This window comes from Triturus cristatus, chromosome 6 (assembly GCF_964204655.1).
Source record: "Triturus cristatus chromosome 6, aTriCri1.1, whole genome shotgun sequence".
Lineage (NCBI taxonomy): Eukaryota > Metazoa > Chordata > Amphibia > Caudata > Salamandridae > Triturus > Triturus cristatus.
The window spans coordinates 384,845,384-384,870,371 of record NC_140589.1 but is presented as its reverse complement, the minus strand read 5'-3'; the positions used below and the strand labels follow the sequence as shown (position 1 = coordinate 384,870,371).

At 42.9% G+C, this 24,988-nt stretch overlaps 1 protein-coding gene across 2 annotated transcripts in view; it reads right to left on the bottom strand.

The window, feature by feature from the left end:
- The window catches only part of PXDN (peroxidasin), a 565,162-nt gene that overhangs the window by 27,680 nt on the left and 512,494 nt on the right, over positions 1–24,988 (bottom strand). For both annotated transcript variants that reach the window (XM_085610787.1, XM_085610786.1), the window contains one exon: positions 1,152–1,272. In XM_085610787.1, the coding sequence (XP_085466913.1) occupies positions 1,152–1,272 (121 nt within the window). The remainder of the gene's footprint in view (positions 1–1,151; positions 1,273–24,988) is intronic.

The window sequence follows — 24,988 nt, the reverse complement described above, 5'->3', positions numbered from 1 at the left end:
CACCTGATAAATCATAGTCACTCTTGTCTGTGAGATGGTTTGCAGCAGGAACATATTCGTATTTGGTGTATGGGTACACCTTTTCTCGCGAAAAAAGTTTCAGACTTGTACTGAATTCCATGCCTATTAACTCTATTACATGTCTGGTAGACTTCAGTTTGGAATTATCAGCTCCAGTGGTAACGGTCAGGAAACGTTTAATGCAGACGAAGCAATGCAGATGTTCGGTCATAACTAGATTATATTTCTGCCCAAAATCAAGTCTACAGGAATTTATCTTGTAGTAATGCAAACCTCACAGTAAGTGCTGTTGAAAACTGTTAGATTAAAAGAATGGTCAGACATACAAGTGCCAAGGCTTGCATTAACAGTTTGGCTATCCATGAGAAGTAAAATACTCCATGATCACTGAGGTAAGTAGCGCAGAGTCATCAGGTGCTGGGTTTTGAATGAAGACCTGCTGCTTACTACCTTCAAATCCCACATAAATGATGATAGGCTAAGCAGTAGCAATTTGAACAAAAATGTATTTCCATATAGGTGAAGCAGAGAAATATTTACAAGGGCCTCTGACAGAAATATATCCAGGTGCATAATAAAAACTTGATATGTCATGAAAGTCCAAAACTGTACTGCCTGGATGACCAACACACTTTTTTAAAGACCAAACTTCTTTATGCACTTTCAATGCTATGCCCCCATCTAATCTGTCAGACTACCTCGTTAAGAACATAATTTATTAAGGATGGCATAAAAAATTCACATCATTTTATTGATTAAATGCTGCCTTACCACTGACCTAAAGAATCATTTGTATGGCGAAATTTGTGCAAAGAGATCAAGAGAACTTTCAAGCTCTGATATAACCTATCCTATGTTATTGGAAACTAACATACAATGATTCACATGCTTATAGAGATAGGTAGAAAATGAGGTCGGTGATTTATTTATTTATTTTAAACAAGTGAGATGTTGCCAAAGTGATCTCTAAATACCTCTTTAACGAACTAGTAATTGCTGATTCAGGTGATTGCAATGTGACACATGATGATTATGATACACATTATAGTTAACATTAAATTAGTTATTTATGTAACAAATACAACAATGATCTACATATACAAGCATTGTCTTATGGTCAAAATTCTTACCCAAATATTTGTGTTGTCGTTTTCGTTTTGGATGGGTTTTCATCCTCAAAACTGTAATCAAGGGAGCGCTTTCCTCTAAAATGATGCGAGAGGGCATTAAACTGCCCTCTCGTCCTACAGTCTGAAATTAAGAAGACATATGGATTAAAGTACAACACATATCAGCAGGGGGGAAAACAACTATTTCCTAAATGACAAGGTCATATATTAAAGAGCATTCCAAATAGTGTGTTCTCCACGCTTGCTTTCTCTAGCTTCATTCCACGTATGATCTTACTGCTTTTAAAATACATCACTATTTACTATAAAATAAATCGATAAAATTTGAAATTGTATAATATGGTAAAAATTTCAATCACTCAATAAAATTTTATTTGAGATAAAGAACATAAAAGATGAGACAAACAGTATTAAAACAGATAAGAAATACAATTAAATTGTCCCGGCTAAAAAAATAACAATATGTAATCCAATGCACTGTTTATCACGTCAGATAATAATCCTCAAATATTAATGTATTAAAATGGTAAAGGCTTCAGTAATGAGTTATTAATTTTTCTGTTTTAGTAAGGTGCTAGGCCCCATAAATGCCACACTGATGCCAAATTAAAAAAAGTAGGGAGGTAGGGCATGGAGAGCAACTGTGATTGTTTAGGAATTATGCAGTGTTGAAGAGTAAGAATTTAAACAATTTTCATAATTCACCCATTCTAATTGTCTCATTACTTAAACTAATAGACTTTTCTCCTAAATCTCCTTTATTGATTTCCTCTCCTCACTTTAGCATAAAGATGAAACTGTTCTCACTCATATCTTGCCTTTGTACTATTTGGAATATCCTGAATATGGCCTACTCCTGATATGGGGGCAATCTTTCAAAAACTGTGCTTTAATACCTCTATTTCTACAGGTGTTTATGCAATCTAAAGATCTACCCATAGACTTTATCCAGAATGATATTCCAGTCTAAAGGCTGGAGCATGCTAAAGGATACACCTGACCGATATTTTCAAGGGCCTCATTTTGGTTTTCATGGTTCATTTGTCGGTCTAATGAAACCTATTCACCTGCTGTAAAGTTCACAGCCAAGATTTCTGTTCTTTATAGCCTTCCCCACACCCCACAGCTTTTAGTTCTATATTGTTTACATGAAAGCCCCTGCCTTAGCCTTGAGTGGCATAGTCGATACATCTCAAATAATGCAATAAAAGTAACAATGCTTTCAGCTCTGAGACTGGGTGAGATGTGTTGTTCATGGGCCTTAGACTGTGACTGGATTATATTATCATTCAAGGTAAAAGTGGAATCTGGTTTTGTCCTAGGCTGAATGATCAGTTTTCTGGGGTTTGATGTCCCATACTGTACTCTAATTTCAAATATTAATGAAGGATTCCAGAATCTGCTCTATTTCTTACTACGATGATATTCTGGCTCACAGTGAACAAAAGCTTGGCACACTGAGTGAAATGCATGGTTAAGTGGTGGAACCCCCATCAACTGAAACATATTCAGGTAGGAAAATGGGCAAACACTTCTGACTAAGCCACATACTTTTAACAGAAGAGGTAGGTGTTGCCAATTCCTGAATTGGATTATAAGAATCGCCTGTTATCTCTTTGATTGCTCACGTCGTTAATACGTCTGTTGCACATTTTTGGCACTCTCTCACGTTTTAAACATAGAAACAATGTTTGAAAAGCTCTGTTGGTGATAGAAATAAAGCATAAGTGCTCAGCTTCCGATCAATTATTCAATAAATGAATTTTACATGACAATTATGTAATGTAGTATAATATTTTTGCTCCAATCTCTTATCTCATAGTACTAACAAAATGTCTCATTATATCAAAGGCCAATAACGCTATTGGGTCAATGGGCAAACCGGATATGTACTTTAATTAAAATATCAAAATATATGTATGTTTTCTCTAAATGCAATTACTTAGCATTTGTGCGTAATAATGGTTAGAGAAACTAAGCAGTCCAGCATGCATGCACAATATTCTAGTTCTGTGGTTCCCAAACTGTGCGCCGTGGCTCCCCAGGGAGCCGTCAAACCTAGCCAGGGGAGCCGCGCACCAAGCACTTTAATGCATTTAATGTTGAAGGGTCTGTTGGTTTCAGTTAAACTAATTAGACTTAAAGGCATGATGTTGATGATTTGTAAGTGACATGCCTAAAGCTGTAAATGTAGTGCTTAATTGATGGCATGTCGAAGGAGATGACCTCCATATTTCACTGGATCCCCACGTTCCAACACTCCCAAATTAAGCAGAAGATGCCTGAATTATTTTGTTAGACTCGTTAATAGTTTTGTTTGTTTTCCAAATGCATTTTACACCAATGTAAGTTATTAGGAAAGTACAGTTGTCCTGTCTATTAAACACAAGTATTATTAAGTATTGGCATTTGTACTTGAACCATTGGTACTTCTAGTACACATTTCTTTCAGTAAACACACATTTCCAGACAGGTCTGCTGTCTCCTTGAGTATAGGGAAGTAAAACACCACATATGGCATAATGCCAACATTTGGAAGCAAGAAAGAGTGACGTTTAAAAAAAATAATCAGAGGATTTTTTTTAACTTACATTGATTTGGATTTTAGGGAGGAAATAGCAAAAATAAAGCTGTATGTGGTTTAAAAAAACGTGAGTCACCCTGCTGAGGCAGGTTTGTTGGCACATATGACATGGGTAGACATGGAAGTGCATGCAAATATTCTTCAAGTGCAGAAACACTGGCAATGGGGCGTACATGCATAGGGGTGTTATCCAGCATAGTAAGTGTGATAAAAAAGTTTGAGATGTTACTCTAAAAAAGGCATGGGCAAAGAAGAAGTGTAACTAGGAATTTTTTGATAAAATCCACTGCCTTAGTAATACGAAATACCCTGGGTATATGATTAGAATACCTTCAACAGCTTCATCCCAATTATTTTCAGGGAGAAAAATGCAAGTACTCCAGACGCCGGGCTTACATCTACCCTACCCTCCCAAAAAAAGTAACAGTGGGGAGCCATGGGCAATGGCCAATAGGTCAAGGGAGTCACAGGTTGAAAACATTTGGGAACCACTGAATCTAGTTGGCTACAATGCAGTATTACCTGGTCACAGTATAACTAGGAGTTTCACATTACAAACACCTCCTACTACCAATCTGCAAAAGATCTGGCAGATACAGAATCCTGTAGCTCTCATTAGATTAATATGTACATCTTGAAAAAGGCAAAAACAGCACCACAAAAATGATGGGATAGCCAAGACCTATCTTTTCCACATTAATCGTGCACAGTTCTAGTACTCAGTAACCAGCACTGTAGGTCGGGAGTGCTAGTGCATGCCAAAGGACACAGCATTTTCAAATCACGCACATACCTCATTACAGCCTTCTCCTTGCACACATCCCCTACATCTGCCGAGCCAGAGCTGTGGACCTCACCTTTACTAAACCAGCCCTAAAGCCTGCAACAACCTCAACTACAATGGAAAACAGACATTACAACAAACCTTTTACAATGCATGTCAATACAATGCATTCCATCACAACGCAATGCCATTACAATGCATATGCCTTTACCACACATGCCTTTACAACGAATTTCGTTGTAATGGTATGAATGTTAAAGGCATATGGGTTTAACATGTAAGTATAAGGTAAGTATATAGGGTTTAGGGTGGGTTGGGTTGCCAAGGCTAATTTTAGAGTTAAGGGAGGGTATAGTTTTTGGGGTGGCAAGGGTAGTTGTAGGGTTGAGGGTGGGTAAGAGTTTTGGGGTGGCAAGGGTAATTTTAGGGTGGGTATGGGTTTTGGGGTGGCAAGGCTAATTTTAGGGTTCATGGTGGGTATGGGGTTTGGGGTGGCAAGGCTAATTTTAGGGTTCAGGGTGGGTATGGGCTGGCAAGGGTAATTTTAGGGTTCAGGGTGGGTATGGGTCTTGGGGATGTGCAGGGTAACTTTAAGGTTGAGGGTAGGTATGGGTTTTGGGATGGCAAGGGTAATTTTAGGGTTGAGGGCGGGTATGGTTTTTGGGGTGGCAAGGGTAATTTTAGGGTTGAGGGTGGGTATGGGTTGAGGGGTGGTAAGCGTTATTTTAGGTGTCAGGCGGGGTATGGGTTGAGAGTTGACAAGGGACATTTTGGACTTTAGTGTGGGTATGTGTGGTTTGGGGTTGGCAAGAGTAATTATAGGGTTGAGGGTGGGTATGGGTTTTTGGGTGGCAAGGGTAATTTTAGGGTTCAGGGTAGGTATGGGTATTGGGGTGGCAAGGGTAATTTTAGGGTTGAGGGCGGGTATGGGTTTTGGGTTGGCAAGGGTAATTTTAGGGTTCAGGATGGGTATGGGTTGAGGGTTGGCAAGGGACATTTTGGACTTTAGTGTGGGTATGTGTGGTTTGGGGTTGGCAAGAGTAATTTTAGGGTTCAGGTTGGGTATAGGTTTTGGGGTGGCAAGGGTAATTTTAGGGTTCAGGGTGGGTATGCGTTTTGGGGAAGCAAGGGTAATTTTAGGGTTTATGGTGGGTATAAGTTTTGGGGTAGTAAGGGTTATTGTAGGTTTCAGAGTGGGTAAGGGTTTTGGGCTGTCAAGGGTAATTTTAGGGTTCAGGGTGGGTATGAGTTTTGGGAAAGCAAGGGTAATTTTAGGGTTTATGGTGAGTATACGTTTTGGGGTGGTAAGGGTTATTGTAGGTTTCAGAGTGGGTAAGGGTTTTGGGGTGGGAAGGGTAATTTTAGGATTTAGGGTGGGTAAGGGTTTTGGGGTGGCAATGGTAATTTTAGGGTGGGTATGGGTTGTGGGATTTTAAAGAAATGTGTATATACACATATATATATATATATATATATATATATATATACACACATGTATTTATAAGTATATTTATATGCTTTAGTAAAAAGAAATACAAGTATGTTGTAGGGAAAAAAACTTACCTGTAAAATAGTTATATCTTTAAACTAAACTTTAATCACGCATATGCCTTTGCCGATCATGCTATTACAATGAAATTTGTTGTAAGGTCATGCGTTAGAAAGGCATATGCGTGGTAAAAGTTTGCTTTGTAATGGTAATGCGTTGTAACAGCACTTGCGTTGTTACAACCGCATTGTAATGGCATGCGTTGTGATGACATGCGTTGTAGTGTCACATATTCAGAAAGGACAGCTTGCCACCATGACATGCACCAGGATCACCAATCCCCGCTGATATGCATCGCATAGAAATAAGCATGACATTACATAACTATGCAGTGTACATACATTAGACTTCAGACAGGCAAACCCTGACTCCCATAGCAAGTGAGCACATTACTTTTTATATTTTAAAAAGAAAATCCCGTTTTGGGATTTTCTTTTTACAAATACAAAAAATAACACTATATAGCACACAACAGCGAAATGCATTGGCAGGAACCACCATGTGTTTCCTGTCTGTATTTGTTTTTAAAAGTAGAAAAATACAGAAAATTCTGCTTTTTCTGAGTAACTGCCAATGTTCTCCTGTGAAGATTCTCGGCCAACAGGCGAGCTGATAGACAACATAGGGAGTTAAAAAACTGGATGAGTGTGAGAAAGTGCTCTCTTTCTACATGGTATGCCCCCACTTTTTGCTGAATTGCTTATGTTCTTTGACTGAGTGTACCCTGGGCTCCTGCTAATCAGATACCCAGGGCCTATGTTCCTTCCCTAAAACTGCATTGAAGCCTAAACCTAATTGGCATCCCTGGCCACAGGTGGGACCCTGGTAAATGGTACCACAGGTACCCAGGGCACTGTGACCAGGGAAGGCTCCTAAGGGCTGCAGCACTTATTGTGCCACCCTTAGAGGCCCTGCACCTTTTCACACAGACACTGCCTTTGCAGGCTGCTTGTCTTGGTGCAGAACAAAGTGAAGTGTCGATATGGCACACATCCACTATGCTAGTTGTGAGGGTACAGGTGCATGAGCCCTGTACCCCTACTGTGCCCAAGTCCATTCTTGGGCATTGTAAGTGCAGCGCTGCCATTAAGAGTATATGGTGCTGGGAGTTTGTAATTACAAACTCCTCAGCACCATAATGGCTACACTGAAAACTGGGAAGTTTGGTATCACACTTCTCAGCACATTAAACCCACACTGATGCCAGTGTAGGATTTAATCTAAAATGCATGACAGAGGGCATCTTAGAGATGCCCCCTGAAACTCGACCAACTTCTAGTGTGACTGAATGGCTCCTTAGGCTGCCACCAACAGACATGTTTCTGGACCCCTGGATCACAAGCCTGCTGCTCTCGGGGCCCTGAAACAATGCACATCCTGGGACGAGGTGCCATGCCTCCTCCCCCAGGATGGGCAGGGTTCACGAAGGGGAAGCTTCAAAGGCATGTCGCCTTTGTGAGCCTCCTCTGACCATTTGCTGTTTTCAGCAACTGGTACCCACTAGCTCTACCCCCCACTTTTAGCGGGAGAACCGACGGGAAAAACAAGTGAGGGAAAGAGGTGTGCCCACCTCTGCCAACTCTACCCCTCAGGTGGGGGAGACGAGGTGAAGCACAACTGAGTCCCCGCCATCTTGAGGATGGGGGACCCAACCAACCAGGGACAGGCTCCTGCTCCCCTCCCACTGGAGGGTGGCACGATAGAGGGTGTACCCACCCCAGGGAAGGGACCAGGCTCAAGACCCCAGCCGACGCCTGCAGCCTCAATTCAGAGGACCCCCTCTACAGCGACCAAGAGTGGGTAAGACTTTCTGATGCCAAAAGGCACCCCTGCACACAAGGCCTTGTGTGCCACAACCTACGGTGCCTAGCCAACCCAAGACATCCCAACTTACCCCTCGAAGTGGTGGTCGCACCCAGAAGGTCTTAGTCCACGAGCCTGCAGTGTTTCTTTCTACCAGAGTCTCTCCATTGAAAACAACAGAGCACCCGACCTCGAAACAGCACCCAGCACTCGGTCGCCCTAATGCCGCTGAGGGTGCACCTTTGGTGCTACTATGTTTCCCTATTGCCCTGAGCTAAAGTCCAGGAGCTTTTTTCCAACAACCCATTGGCCTGCTTGCCAGCAGCCACCACCTGGAGGCCCCCAATCCTCCATTGGATAACATTGGGCCTCAACACTCTGCACCCGGCCGCCCTAGTGCCGCTCAGGGTGTAACAAGAGTGCATCACTGACCCTGGGGGACCCCCGAGTCTAACCCCAGAACCTTAACTCCCACAGTTGATAACTTACCTTTGAACTGATAACCTTTTTTCCCTCCATAAGATAACATCGACAATTTTTTCCCAAAAAGTTTCCAAGTGTTGAATTTTGAAATCTAAAAATATTCTTTAAAAATCGCTCGAATACCCAAAACGTATTTACTTACCTGCTTGCAGGAAATGTCCCATTGCTGAATCTAGGTATCCAGCACTGAGTTAAAAAAGTTACATAATAAGGAACTTACCTGTAATTAACTGAAAAAGCCTATTCATTTCAATGTACTGTATTTGCTAAGTGTTGCAGTCTCCTGCATCCCCTGTAAATCAAACAAAGTACAATTCCTATTGCATTTTCAAACTGTTCTACATTCAACAACTTATTACTGTAAAGTATTTAATGCTTACCTGTGCCAGGCTTGCTTGGTTCTAAAATAAAACAACAGTATATTTGTTATACAAAAACAATTGGCCTAGAGTTCATTTCTTGAGTGTGTGAATTCATTTGCTGACTGAGTGTGTACATCAAATGCTTAACACTGTCCTTTGATACTGTCTTACTGCTCGACCACTCTACCACAAATTGAGAGCAAGGTTCTATCTAACTTTAACCATTGACTACCTCTGTGGTCACCGGGACTCTATACACACTATACCTCATTTTGGTGTAGTAGATATAGAGCCAGTTTCCTACAATGAGATTTCCTTAAATACAGCCATATGTTAACAAGTATTTGTAGAATAATGCTAACATTTACCTATGGGTGTAGCGTTTTATGTTATTTGACTGCTTAATTTGCATAAACATGATAGGCATCAAATTATGAGGGCATGTTTATCAGTTAACCCCTTCCCTGCTCATGACGGAACCGTTCCGTCATGAGCCACGGTTGCCGTGTGCTCATGACGGAACGGTTCCGTCATGGCAATCCTGTCGGCGGCCGCTCCGCCTGCGCGGCGCTGTTTCCCCGCCTGTGCGGGGCGACAACGCAAATGGGCGGAGTCATGACGGAACCGTTCCGTCATGAGCACAGCTCAACTGTGGCTCATGACGGAGCGGCTCCGTCATGAGCACAGGCCCGCCGCGCTGCCCCCCCGCACCCCCCCGCGCCGCGGCGGAATTCCCGCCGCGGCGAAGGGGTTAAATAAATGTGAAAATATACCACTTTACGTGTTTCCATTTATTCTCAAAACACAAAATAAATATGCTTAAATACTAATAAGATGGCCGAATTTTTTTTAGGGATAAATACAGACAAAGATTAAAAAATATAAATATAAAACTGGGAACCCCAGCTACAAATAGCCAGCTGCTTGGCAGTAATTTTTTTATTGGGGAACGGGGGCTTCTTCTGCTATAGAGAGGGAGTAATTTACTCTGCCCACCTGGAACAACAGTTTGTCACCAAATATAAATTGGGCCCTAAATCATTGTAATCTCCGGGAGGGTGATCATATTGGAGAAAAGTGTAGTAAGGCTACTTTCTAGGGTAGAAGGGCAGGGGATGCATCTTTTACAAACAAGATTTGTATACAACATTTTTTAGCAGTATTTGGAAACTCACTTGAAACACTCCCAAAGAAGATCAGCTCTTTAGTTGTGCAGTTTTTTTAGGTATTGGCAAGGCAGGACATGTGCTGTCTCTAAGTGGCATGTTGTTTTCAGTCTGTGTGCTTCAGGCCCGCCCATAGGCTTCCCATTTGCTTGCTCCATCATCGCTCTCATATTCTTTGTCCCCTATTGTCCATGGCATGCCTCATCTTGTGTTTAGCCCTCTCACAGAGCATGGACTAAGTACTTGTGTCCATCCACTGCTCTTATTTTTCTTTCTGTTTGAGCACTTCACACAAGCTATCATGTTTTTAAAAGCTCTGTCCCACCCGTTGCAGAGCTCTCTCCCTGCAGCTTTAAGACAGACTACCTGTTGCACCCTCCCCGTTCATCCTCTTCCTATTCACTGTTCTTCTCCCAGCAGCTTTTCATTTCCGTATTTCGACCTGATTTCATACACCACTTTCCTTTATAAAAAAAACAAACTGCTGCATTAACTATTATATGTGCATACATTAAAGAGCTAAATCTATGCTGTGCCCGAGGAAAGGATAGGGAAACATAATAAGAAGAGAATTATTGACACAGAGAGATACACTTTGGGATTTTGGAGAGGTGCCCCCCGCTCCACCCCCCTCGAGTGCCTCAGCCCGGGCTGCTGGAGCTTCCAAGATGCACACACAATTCCTGAGCTGCTGTGGGCATGCTGGGCAATGTCTGGCATCTTATTTCAGCCTCACCAGAATATTTCACAGGCCTTTAAAAAAACATTTACATGCCTTTGTGAACTAGTTAGCAAGGCTTTGCTTCTTTCACTGGTCCCATTCCTCCCTGGGTCCACACTCTGCCTATTCCTTCCATTTGTATTTTACTATTACTGCCACAATTGGAGAATGCATTTCGTGAAAAGGCATATCATGAGTAGGGTTGCCATCTTTACAAGAGTAAAGTATCACCCATTTGTTGTTGTTTAAAGAGTCTGGAAAGGCCTGGTTGTCATACTAAATGGGGCTGTAAACAAAATCGTAGATTTTCATTTGTAACATGATTTTTCTGTCATTGTTTATCACATTATTAATCCTGGATCATTGATGAAGCTCTAGAACATATTTAAAAGTGCTTTCTATTTATATTTGCTGTCAAAGTATGTACAATTAAAGGCTTACAAATACTGGCTTTATGCGATTTTGTTTATTTGTGTACTAGCCAGGATATTAAAATACTCTAGGTGCCGTTAGAAATCCAGTCAGATAACAACTCAAATCACAAGACTGAAAGTTTTTAGCAGGATCAGGAAATTATTTATTTCCCCTACCCTCTAACCCTGATTGATGGTATAATAGCAATAGTTTAACTAAACTGAAAACCTGCTCGCCAACAACATGCTGAGTTACTCCAAGTGTCTGGGAATACATCCTGCATTAGGACAACTCACTCCTCATTCTCACCGATCACCCTTCACTTTCAAACTCATCCTGCAATCACAGCACTCACACTGTTTACCATGCAATCAGGCTGTTACCCTGCATTCACACGATTCATGCTCCTCTTACCCTGTGATCACATAAGCCCACTTCTCACCCTGCAGTCACAAGGCTCACACTACAGCTCTCCATGCATTCATGCTATTCACCCTGCACTCACCCTACAGTCACACAAGCACAAAGCTCGCCCTGCACTCTTGTGAAACTCCACTCACCGGTCACTCTCAGTGATCACCCTGCAATCTCACTCAAACATGCACACCACTCACCATACATTCTTTCATTCCGCTGTGCATTTTCACCCACACCCACACTAATGTGGTCACGCCACTCATCCTGCAGTCAGTCTTCTTACCCTATCACACTGGCACATTCCTCACCATGCACGCACAGACAGTTCTGTCACTCACACAGAATTCCCTTCACTAACATGGGCATACCACTCCCCTTGAGCTCACACCACTCAAACAGGCACATCACTCACCCTGGAGTCACACTACTCGCGCTGCACTCACAAGGACACATCTCAGCCTGCACTCCATTCATGTTTCCTGCAAACAGTTACAATAGCCTGCTGAACTCACAGGGATACACCACTCACCCTGCACTAACTTCTCTCACATGCGCTCACCAATGATTCTCACAGCTCACCCTACACTCTTACCACTTACCCTGAACCCAAACACAAGCACACCATTCACCCTTCATCTACACCACTCACACTACCCTGCACTCACTCCTATCACCCTGCACACACTCCTCTCACCCGATACTCACATGGGTCCTCCTCTCACATTAAATTCATGCAGCTCACTCTACACTCACATCGGGACGTTTTTCACCCCACACACGCACCACTCACGCAGCACTCACTCACAGTATTAACCAGCACTTACATGAGCACACCCAAGACCCGCCCATCACTCCTCCTCCCACATACGGCGACGCCACGCCCCAACAGATCCTGCTTAACTGGACCCTTCTCACCACTGATGACACTCTCAAGACCATAAACAGCATTCACTCTGGAGCACACTCGGACCATGGCCCGCACCACATCTTCCACAGAGCCGCCACCTCCATCGCTCCAGATTTATGCTGCACCATCAACTGCTCCATAGGAACGGCCACCTTCCCCGATGACTGGAAACCTACAGAAATCAACCCCCTGCTGAAGAAACCGTCCGCCAACACGACAGACCTCAAGAATTTGAGACCCATCTCCCTGCTCTCCTTCCCGGCCAAGGCCATCGAGAAGGCCATCAACGCCCAACTCTCAGAGTTCATCGAAGCCAACTATGCCCTGGATCCCTCTCAATCCAGCTTCCAAAGCAACCACAGCACCAGGACGAGCCTCCTCGCCAACAACAATGAAATCCGCTCCCTCCTCGACCGGGGAGAAAGGGCAGCCCTCATTCTCCTGGGCCTCTCGTCTGCCTTCAACACAGTCTCCCACTGCACTCTAAGCATGAGACTCCACGAAGGCAGCATCTGTGACAAAGCCATCGACTTGTTCTGTTCCTTCCTCACCATTAGAACACAGCGAGTCAGACTACCACAGTTCCTTTCAGAACCCACAGAGTTCAGCTGCGGAGTCTCCCAGGCCTCTTCCCTGAGCCCCACCCCCTTTAGCGTCTACATGGCCCAGCTCGCAGCCATAGCCAGGAACCATGGACTCAACATCATCTCCTATGCCGATGACACTCAGCTGATCCTCTACCTCGCCAACAAAAACCGCAATTCCCAAAAATAACTTCCAATACGCTACCTGGATGAGAGACAGCTGCCTAAAGCTCAACTTGGACAAGACCGAAGTCCTCATCCTGAGACCCAACACCTCTGCTTGGGAAAACTCCTGGTGGCCCTCCACGTTAGCAACCCCCTCGCACACCCAGGGACCATGCACAAAACCTCAGTATCATACTGGACTCCTCACTCACAATAAACTGCCACATCAATGCTATCTCCTCATCATGCTTCCACACTCTTCGCAGGCTTCAAAAGACCTTCAGATGAATCCCCACAGAGGCCAGAAAGACTGTCATCCACGCACTCATCAGCAGCAGACTTGACTACGGCAACACACTCTTCGCAAGCATCACCCAGGAACTCCTCAGGAAACTACAGAATGTTCAGAACGCCACAGCCGAACTGGTCCTCAACATCCCCCACTGCAGCCACATCTCTGAACACCTGCAAGAACTCCACTGGCTCCCAGTCAACAGAAGAGTCACGATCAAGCTCCTCACACATGCCTACAAAGACCTCCATGATACCGGACTAGCATACCTGAACCACCGTCTCTCATTCCACAACTCACCAGACACCTCCGCTCCACTGAACTGGCCTTTGCCACCGTCCCTCGGATCTGCAAGACCAGAACCGGAGGAAGATCCTTTTCCTACCTCGCCGCAAAAACCTGGAACACCCTGTCTCTCCACTTCAGGCTATCCCTGTTGCTGCCCCAATTAAGGAAGGATCTCAAGACCTGGCTTTTCGACTGAACCTCAGCACCCAGTAGCATCTGCTGCCCCCCACAGCGCCTTGAGAACCACGCAGGTGAGTAGTCATGCTAAAAAAATACTGATTGACACTTATGGTGCACATATAAAAATTACACAACTCTCATAAATCTACACATATTTTTACACAGGCGCCAACAGAATACCCGCTCTTTACGTTGTACTAAATAGCTACTTAATTCCATCTGCTACAACGGGGTTGGTGCAAGAGGAGAGAGAGGACAGAAGATGTGGGATGGCATGAGGAGAGACACTAGGTTCAGGGTTTGGGGGTATGGTGTTGGATTGAGAATCGTGTGACACCTTCAGCCAGTCCGGGCTTTCCATTCACCAAAATGCTTTGTTCCGTGACATAGTTATTTTTTTTTACATTGTACGTTGGTTCTGAAATGCAAGTGTTACTGAATAAAATCCATGGTTGCCGAAGAAGTTAAGTGGTTCATAAGATCAACTGGAGGCTGTGATATTACATTTTAGAAAGTGGATTAGTTAATTTACGGTGCTGTAACTGCTTGATCCACATGTGAAACCAAATATAAGCCCCATACAGCTATTAAGGAAGTGTAGTTTTTATTCACATCATACGTATAACAAACATTGACAGGGTGATATGGTATTATTTTTGAGTAGTGTATAGAGAATGCTTTTATTAAGCTTCACTAAAAGGCAAGACAGGCATAGCATAAGCAGCAAGGCAAGATTTACTAACACAATAAAAGCAGACTGACTAATGGAAGTGTGAGTGGCAGTTTGTGTGTATGGATGTGACAGAGTACAAATGTACGAGAGGGCACGAGATATAGTGAGAATGAGTGTGTGAAACTGAGTGTTTGAGTGAATGTGTGGTGAGTATGTATTTGTGTGCAAGAGTACATGTGTTATGCTTGCAAGTGTGCTGCAGGTCTGGCATACTGGAGGTTATTCTTGCCTTATGGATAAGAGCACTAATGGCATATGGATTGGAGGTGTTACCTATGGCAAACTGCAGGCACTGACATGCTTTTACTAAGACCTGGCTGTGGGGACTCCAACTACCTAATTTGGAAAGCCGCTAGCCCAGTCATACCCAACTTCAGGGACATAGAACACACACCACCACACCTGGTTGAAGTACCTGACATGATGCACATGATTCTTAGCATAATACGATGGATCCATTGCAACATTTTGGAACTGATATTTGAAGTAATTCTTGTCATAAGAGATCTTGTACTTATTTTATAATGAGTGGCAATGGCAAAATGCAGACCCTTGTATATCGGAGGGAATTTTTAGGGGTACCAATGACTATGGCTGACGTATCCATGGCCCATTTATTGTACTACTGTGGACCCCTAGGGTTCCTTCCAATTCTACCTTTCAACTTGGGATCTTCCTTTCACTGGTTATTCTCAGGTTATCACTTGGTTTTCTAACATGTGATTTACATTCACATGAGATTTCTCTATTTTCGATTTTTATTTTGATGATGCATGCATTCATTCGCTGCTGTTTTTACCAGTAATGATGTTGGTATCGATATCACAACGGTATGTCCGCCTGCAAATGGTCAAGTCTTTTTTCCGATCCAACTGAGTTTAGTCTTTTCTTTAGTTTTGTTTCGCTCTGTTGAGTCTGTTTTCGCACTCCATTACCGCAACAAATGTTATCATGCTTCAGAAGGGCGTACGCAATACAACGCGTCGAGTGAATCACGAGAGTCACGTCTGACTAATCTTTCATCTGCACACAACGGAAGTTACAGGTACATGGATATTGATTCCCTAAAGGTGTTGAACTTGGATGTTGGTAAGTCCAAACATGAGTATCACAGTTGGCAGTCTCGAATATGTTCTAAGGCTTCGGCTTACTGAGAAGTTCTTCGTGGGGGTACTTTGAGGCAGCTTTAACTTGCTGCGACATATGTGTTTAATTTTCGGGTTATGGCATTCTTTTGTTTAAGAGAAGAGCTTTACTTTTTTCAGAAGTTCTGTATAAGTCCTGTAAGCGGTTTGCCGTAATTGCAGAACATTGAGTTTTTTGGTGCGTTTAAGGTTTTGTAACCACATTCATTTCACAGAGCACATGGTTTAAGGTGACGGCCTGTTCTCTATTCGCACAGGAGTGTCACGTATCGGCATACCAATGTGTTGTTTCACGCAGGTACACTTTCCAAATCATCTACATTTTCCGAATCCTTTTATCAGCATGGGTCTCTCACCGGTTGCATGTGATGTTGGAGTCCAGACCTAGACACACTTCTCATAAAATACGTGCAGATAAGCCCACAGTGATTGAAATATGCATGCAGAGATATGTATTATTGATTAACTGTTCCTGGGGTATTAATATGAATGTACATTATCATTACTTTGACAGTTCCCCTGATGAAGGGTTAATAACCTGAAATGCATTCGGAATCATCATACAAGCTCAGCTGACCTAATGAAACTGTACAATGTAATCCCTAGCGAGCATAATTAAGCATGTGATTATGTTTAAATCTGACTGTTAAAATAGTTGCAAATGAAGATTATATATCTAGATAAAGCATTCGAACAAGTGATAGTTTCATTGTATTTAATTTTTGGAATTGTTCATTTTATTTGAAGGAACCCTAGAGGTACGTATTAGAGTGCATTGTGTTGCATGCGCAGATCTTGTGCACCTCTCTTGAATAGTTATTACACGGAAACGAGCAGGTTCCGTCACAAGGCAGCACACATTGAATACGCTGATCAAACTATTGAGCACAGATAAATCACAAGTGCAGGCTAAAAACATTTCTGTCACTGACATATTGTATGTTCGCCTTGGCATACTCCACTCCACTGTACTTCACCCTACGTCACTCCACTTTAGGCCACTTCACGCCACCTGACTCCACTCTACAACACTCTACTCCACTCTATGCTACTGCACGACATACCAGACACTGCACACCACTTCATGCAACTCCACTCACGACACTGAACTCTATGCCTCTCTGTGCCACTCTCCTCTATGCCACTAACTTTTAGCCATGCTGTGCAGCAGCGAAACTGGTGTAGAACATGGTTGAAACACTTTGGCTAACTCAGTAGCTCTCTCATAGGCGAGTTTGGATTCAATGCTGATTTCCTTAGAAATAGCTGTCCAGCTAGCGCCAAGGGGAGCCTTCACTCTGAGAGGTTAAGCAGCTGTGGCGGTCGCATCAACAGTTTAAATAATCTGCTCCAAATCGTTTGCAAACAGAAGCAGTTTGTCAACAAGGCTGCTCTCAAAGTAAACAAAGTATGTCATGAGGCCCTGCACGTCACAAAGTCACACAACAAGTGTAAAGTAACTCTTTTAGTAGGTATGCTGGTGCTTTGTATTTCATTCATAATTCAGGCTCATAAATACTATACAGATATTAACATATGATCATGCCAAGAATTGGCAGGAGAGGCACTCTAGCTGTGAAAGTTTCGATTTAAAGTGTTACTATTGGGCACGCCTTAATCTAAACATGTATTCCTAAACTGCTTATTTTAAATTGACAGCCGTTGAAAACAGGCTAAATGCAAGGTGAATCAATTCAGTGAGAAAGGATTAGATGAACTAAACAAAAGAGATCATGGTCGACAAACTCGGCGCGGCACACAAATGATCACTTTCAGCAAGGGCGGCCCTGTCGGGCTTGCAAGTTCATCCCCCAAAGTTATTGCAAATTAAGAGTGATTGTTTTTTTTAGGTCTCGTCTGGTGTTAGCAGCACGCATGTGCTGCTCTCGCCATGCGAGGGCCTTTTGGAATCAATATGGATTCCAAAGCGTGCATGCGGATGGACATAAGATGTGAATGCACGGCGTGGGATTACACGTGACATCAGATCGGTGCCGCCACAGATTTACTGCCAAAACGTGCACACGGACGGACAGAAGATGTGCAGGCACGGCGTTTCTGCACAAGGGCCGCATGGTGCGCTTTCGCTTGTTCTTTATCCCGCATCTTCTGTTGCAGCCTCCTTCTCGATGTGTCCCTCGTTTCCACTGATTTCGTATTCTCCCATTTCCGTGTTTACCTCTTATTTGCTCAGCTTTTCCTACACCCCCATACACATAACTGTACTCTTCAGTATACAGTTACATCTTGCACGCTCTCCATCTATAGCAGCCTTTTATTAAACAGCTATTGGCATTGTAAATGACAATGCGTTTTATTTATGCTTCAAAAACCAAAACATAAATTAAAGGCATTGTCATTTACAATGCCAATAGCTCAAACTCCCGTAAATGCAAGACCTGTTGCATTGCAAAGGCTTGTTATTTTAGGGAGTGCTCTTCTATAACTAGCCATTATATTAATATTAACCTACAAATAGGTATATGTTAAAAATACTATCGCGGAGAAAAATTTCCACTACACTGGTGTAATTTTAGGATTTCAACATTATGTTTGTTATGATAAATACCTGAAATTACGCCAGACTTGTAATCAATCACGCGGTCATTCGTAGCAAAATTCTAGCGCAACACCGAAGCAACAACACTATCAACCAGAACACAAAAAGCGGCTGTTGGCAGCAATTGTATTTTGCAAACTTTTATTTGTGAGAAATCCATCCTCGCGTCAAAAACTGACAGAGGTATGCAGCTCCCTCCAAAATATAGAATTACATGACAAACTTTAATTTCCCTTAACTAGGTGCAATTGTTATGGAATTTTGCAAAAGTAAATTTGTGAATTTCACACACCTAGAAAATACGTCCATTTGCTGGATACTCAAAATCGGCAATATAGACATTTCTCCTGTCCAAAGGCCGTACATTAGGTTTTATGTATGAAGAGGTCCACTTTAGGTTATTCTGCATTTCCTAAATGTGTTTTTTCACTTGTTATTTATATAGATTTGTGGACCATGTTCAGTGTTGCATTTCCACAGTGCATTTAAAACTAACTGAATACCAACCATAGATTTATCTGGCTAGCGGAGTGGTATCATCCAGCAATAGTTGGTTCAGCACTGACAAACAGGGGAAGGGGCATAGATCCGGCTCTAGCTAATGTCAGGCTCATGTCAGATGTAAGGAAGCAAAATAATTGCGCCACTAGGGCACATCCTTGTTTTAACCTATTATTTGTTTGTATATTCTTGGACACCAGGAACACAGAACCAAACTTTACTCTAATCCAAGTTCACAGTAAAAATGTACAATGGCTTCTCAAAGTAAATGGGGATTGCCAGTTATAAAGTCTCATCCAGAACATAACTCAAATTACTATTTACATGGAGCAGAGAAATCTCGTGAACTGGTGCACAAAAGTATACACAGATAAGAGATTGCAAAAAACAACGGGTCAAAGCATTCTCTATGGCCTCCATGCCTGGACGGCATCAGGTCCGATGTACTTAACCAAGTCTGCAATCTTTCTTTTTTTTCTTTTTTTTTTAACATACATATTGGCTTCGGTGTATGAGAAAGAAACCATATGATACATTGTCAGGGCAAACCAAATCATCTTTCTTCAAAGAAAGCACCAGAATCTAACCAAAGGAAAAGTAATCCATGGTTGACAATGTTCACCCAGACCACAAGAGTGGGGTAAGCAGTATAACCCATTGGCAATGATGGCCTTCAAATACAGAATCACTTTGACCTGGAATAGCTTTATGTACAAGCATGCTTCATGAGATCCTTTACCGTTCGATCATTAGAGAGGGAGAGGAAAAGTGTGCTATCTGGATGTGGGAGATTGAAAGGAGGACAGAATTTGTAAATATTACTTTTGAATGTGCAAAACCAAACTTTTATCCGGACTACAACCAACTCCTGTGGATACTAAATGTCTTTTTAGGCAAATATCCAGAACATTTCAGGCAATGAGTATTTACATATCCTAAGGATCCCCAGACATTTTTCCTCGTGTCGTACTTTCTAACCTTCCTAAATCATAAATCTGCATTCTTAATTTAGACGACTAAACATCGTAATTTGCACTATCCTCAAAAACAGTTTTGTTTTGAAATCACACCCAACATTAACCTTTGTGTTTTTCAGTAAATTTGTAGTTTTTGAAATGTAAAGTTATTGTTGTATCTTCCCCTTTCCCTCCCCTTTGGTATTTTCCATCCACCCCCGCATTCCTCTCTCCTTGGTATCTTCTGAAGCTTACAATGGAATGTTGACAATCTGCTTGTCAGTTAGAGAGCGGTTGGCCTGAATAAAGAAGTGTTACCTGTGCTCGGCTCTTTGTCACTTCATTACACTGGCGACGATCCTGTGGAGGGGGCAGATCAGGCCAACTCCCCTTTTCATTTGCTCTCAGATACCTAGGAACAGCGGTGATATTCGTGAATTGACTGTGCTGGACCAGGGGCTCCCTGCGCTACTGCCCACACGTCTTCCTAAGGCTACTGACGGCTGGAAGGATTTCACGTCAGTGTCTCGATCTGCATACGACGTGGGAGAATTTTTTCTGTCAGTTTCTTCGACCTGCTACGCCTCCTCACGCCCACAAGCGGGCGGAGTTACAGGGTCTGGTTGGTGAATCGTCTGCTGGGAGGAATTCACGTCAGTGTCTCGATCGGTATTCGACGTGGAAGAATTTTTCCTGTCAGTTTCTTCGACCTGCTACGCCTCCTCACGCCCACAAGCGGGCGGAGTTACAGGGTCTGGTTGGTGAATTCGTCTGCCTTGTTTTTCACGCCCTCGGGGGCGGTCACTTTGAGGCAGCTTCCGCGTTTACAAGCTCAAGGCTGGTTGAGGTGTAGTTACGCCTCCTTCGTCACCCTGGGCGAGGTTCACGCGGCGTCTCAGGAGATTGTAGTGGGCAACGGAGGTGTCTGGCGGCGGAATCCTGCAGCGTTACCACACGGTAGGCACCCTTCTCTTCTGAGGTGTCCTTACGGTGTGCTGGAACTTCGCGTTTTTTGCAGGATCCTGTTTGCAGCACTCGGTGATGTTCCTCTGCAACTGAAGCTTCGTTATTCTCAGGGTCCTGTTCGGAGCAATTCTTCTCGTTCTGGTAGGATTGATATTGTATACGCTGTCAGCGGCTTCCTTCCTGCGAGGAGTCTACGTTTCCTGCTACTTTTTTTTTTTTTTTGGCCATATTATCTTACTGTGACATTCTATTCTTCTGGCCTGTTACTTTAAGTTAGGGGTAAAATTATCTACCTCACCCCGCCAGAGAATTCATAAGTTTCTCAGAACCATTTCTGGTTGGCCATGTCTGCATTTTCCCCACAGTGTCTTGCATAACGTTCTTAGGAGTGGTGGGTGATTCCGTAATTGGAAATTACATAAACTATTAACTAGCGGTGAACTATCTTACTACATCCATTACTGGTCATTGCGTATTATACATGTTAGTGATTTAAGTTTATATGCTATAAGCTTGTTATTCTATGCACTAGTTCATGCAATTATTGTGGGGAGTCATTTTAAACCTTGAGGAGAGCGTTGTGGGGAACAGTGGTGGTTGGATTCCTGTGCCACTGTGTTTTCGTTTGCATTTTTTTTTTTTGGGGTAAAACATGGGCACGCCAGGCATTTGCCAACCACCTTCCTTCCTAAATGACTGTGGAGATCCAGAGATCCATTGGAAGGAATGGACTAAACTATTTGAGTCCTATTTAATTGCTATGGGGGGAGAAAGGTTTTCCGCCTTAAGGAAACAACACCTTCTCTTGCACAATATTGGTGTTCATGGGCGAAAAGTGTATGAAACTCTGCCAGAACCTGAGTTGGAGGAAGAAGATGATTTAGATGTGTATGACATAACTATGTTAAAGTTAGGTAATCATTTTGGGGACAAAATTAATGTGGTCCTTGAACGTCATAAATTTTTCAGTAGGTCCCAAGGAAAAAATGAGTCTGTTAAGAATTATATTGCTGTTTTGAGAGGGCTAACTCAAAGGTGTGATTTTGGGGAACTAAATGATTCGCTCATTCGCGACCAGTTGGTCAGATGTACAAGTAACAGTAGAATTCAAGAGAAGTTGTTATCCAAAAATCCATCCTTAGAGGAGGCCATTTCTATAGCTCAGTCTATTGAACACACTGCCAAATGTATGAAGGAAATCAAAATAAATGAGGAAGTAGTAGCAGCAGTTCAGGTTGATGGGCCTAACAAGAATTCTCCTAAAGTCAGACAAAAAGGAGAGGCTTCTGTGAAATGGCCAAAAGATCAACATGATTTCAAATGTTATAGATGTGGCAGTAGTAATCACCTAGCTAATAATCCATTGTGCACAGCTCGCAATGCTCATTGCAAAAAATGTAACAGAAGGGGACATTTAGCTAGAGTGTGCAGGGACAGCGAACCTAGTCAAGTCAAAGTCATCAGTGCATCCAGTGAGGATCAACTTAGTTATGTGTTCCAAGTAAGGAGTTTGGTGGAAAGGAATGGTAATGAATACCCTAAATGCGATGTAGTCATAAATAGTGAATCTTTTGAAATGTTTGCAGACTCCTGCTCGCCTTTTACCTTGTTAAATGTGAATGATTTCAGGAAAATAGGGAAAGAGCATGGCATGGTCATATCTACACCTGACATTTCACCCCATGGCTATACCAGAGACCCTATTCCATTAGTGGGAATGGTGGAGACACAAATTCATTTTAAAGGTAGGTCCACGATGGGTAAAGTCTATCTGGTTAGCTCAGGATCCAATCTTCTAGGGTGGCGTCACCAGAGGGAACTGGGCATTATCCTTGATCCTAATAGCAGGGAACAGGTCAAATTAATCAATGAAGCCATTGAACAGTCACCCCTCTGTAATGAATTCCCAAATCTTTTCTCTGAGAACCTGGGATTACTTAAACACTATCAGCATAAGATAAAAATTAAGCAAGGAGCTAAACCTGTGGTGCATAAAACCCGTCAAGTTCCTTTGCTCCTAAGACAACCATTGAAAGAGGAACTCGACAAGTTGTGCCAACTAGGCGTCATCTATCCCATTGAGGCATCAGAGTGGGTATCCCCAATTGTCATAGCTTCCAAGGCCAACGGACAGGGAATTCGTCTTTGTATTGACTTACGCAGCCTTAATGAAAACATTTGGGTGGAACGGTTCCCTCTTCCAAACATTAATGAAATGTTATGCACCATGGGTAAAGCCAAATTCTTTTCAGTAATAGATCTTTCCATGGCGTATTATCAAGTTGATCTCCACCCGGAATCTAGGCCACTAACAGCATTTGCCACGCCTTTTGGCACCTACATGTTTGGAAGGATGCCGTTCGGTCTGGCTTCGGCGGCGGCTGTCTTCCAAAAAATGATGCAAAGGGTACTAGAGGGAATTCCCAACTGTATGTGTTTCCAAGATGATGTGTTAGTTTATGGTGCAGATGGAAATGAACATGACTCTATATTTAGGGAAGTGTGTACTAGACTAACTAAAGCAGGTCTTACTGTGAGAAAAGAAAAATGCAAAATCAAAGTCACGGAAGTAGATTATTTGGGCCACAATCTGTCATTTGAAGGAATAAAACCCAAACTCAGTCTGGTTCAGGCAGTCGAGAACGCACCTGTACCAACGAACAAGGAAGAGCTAAAGTCCTTTTTAGGCCTGGTAGAGTACATGGCTAAATTCATTCCCAATTTTGCAGAAAAATGTGATTCATTAAGAGAATTGTTAAAAAAAAATTGTGAATTCAAATGGGAAGAAAAACATTCTGTCTCCATAAATAATCTGAGAAAAGAAATTATCAGCTCACGTGCTCTGGGCCCTTTTGACCATAGGAAGAAGACCATTTTATGCACTGATGCATCCAACAAAGGTCTCGGGGCCACTCTATTACAGAAAGGAGACGGTACGGAAACCATCATAGCCTTCGCTTCACGCACCTTAAGCCAACCTGAACGGAATTATTCCGTAATTGAGAGGGAAGCCTTGGCATGCTACTGGGCCATCAGCCATTTTAAGTTTTTTCTGTGGGGAAGCTCTTTCACGGTCCGTACGGATCACAAACCCCTAACGCACATTTTTTCATCTAAAAAAGTAAGTTGTGAGTCCCCCAGGATAGCTAAATGGGTCTTGGGGCTGGAGAAATATAACTTTCGCATTGAATACCTTCCTGGTCAGGACAATGTCCTTGCGGACTATTTATCCAGGTCTCCCATTACAAGCAATGTTGAGGAAGACCCCCTAGACACTCCTATTTTTTCTGTTCTTTTACCCTCTTTTACTGAGGAGGAATGGAATGAGGGAATGGAGAAAGATTCCAACATGGAGGCACTTAAAAGATACATCATAAATGGGTGGCCGGGAAAATGTAGCGATGTTACGGAGAGCTTAAAGGGATTCTGGGAAGTTAGAAATGAGTTGAACATCCAGGGTAACAAAATCTATCGGAATTCCAAAATTGTGCCACCTGAAGCACTCAGAGACAGGATAATAGATCTGGCACATGAAGGCCACTTAGGGAGAAGTTTCACTAAAACTAAAGTGAGGAACAGTTTCTGGTTTCCTAAGATAGACTCTAGGGTAGAATGGAAGGTCAAGGACTGCTGTAATTGTGCCAAAAGCGACAAAGTAAAATCTACTCATAAGGTTCCCCTTTCCCCTGTGGAGGTACCTACTGTTCCATGGACAAAACTGGCTGTGGACATAATTGGCCCAATGGATACTCTAGGTCCCCAAAGGAGATTCATGTTTGTTCTGGTGGATTATACTTCCCACTGGGTCAATATCAAATTCACTTCTTCCACTACAACTAAGAACCTCATTGCCTTCTTAAGTTCAGTGTTTTGTTATGAAGGAGTACCATCCACTCTGGTGACTGACAATGGGGTACAATTTACTTCGGAGGAAATGTTAGTCTTTTTGAAGAACCATAACATCAAGCATGAGAAAACGGCTCTCTACTGTCCCAAGGCCAATGGACTAGTGGAGAGGATGAACCGTTTGATCAAAGAACATATCCAACTGGCCATATCTAATGGGTTCAATGTAGACAATTCCCTGAGAGACTGCTTGTGGGCTTACCACACGGCACCCAATTTGGTGACGGGTATTTCTCCTTTTGTGGTGTTGAGAGGGAGAGAACCTGGAACAAAGTTGTTCCCCCTTTGGCTTGAAGGGGGCAAGACGGTTGTCTACGACAGAACAAAAAGTCAGGCAAAAGTGCAGCAACATCAATCCCGCTATAAAGGAT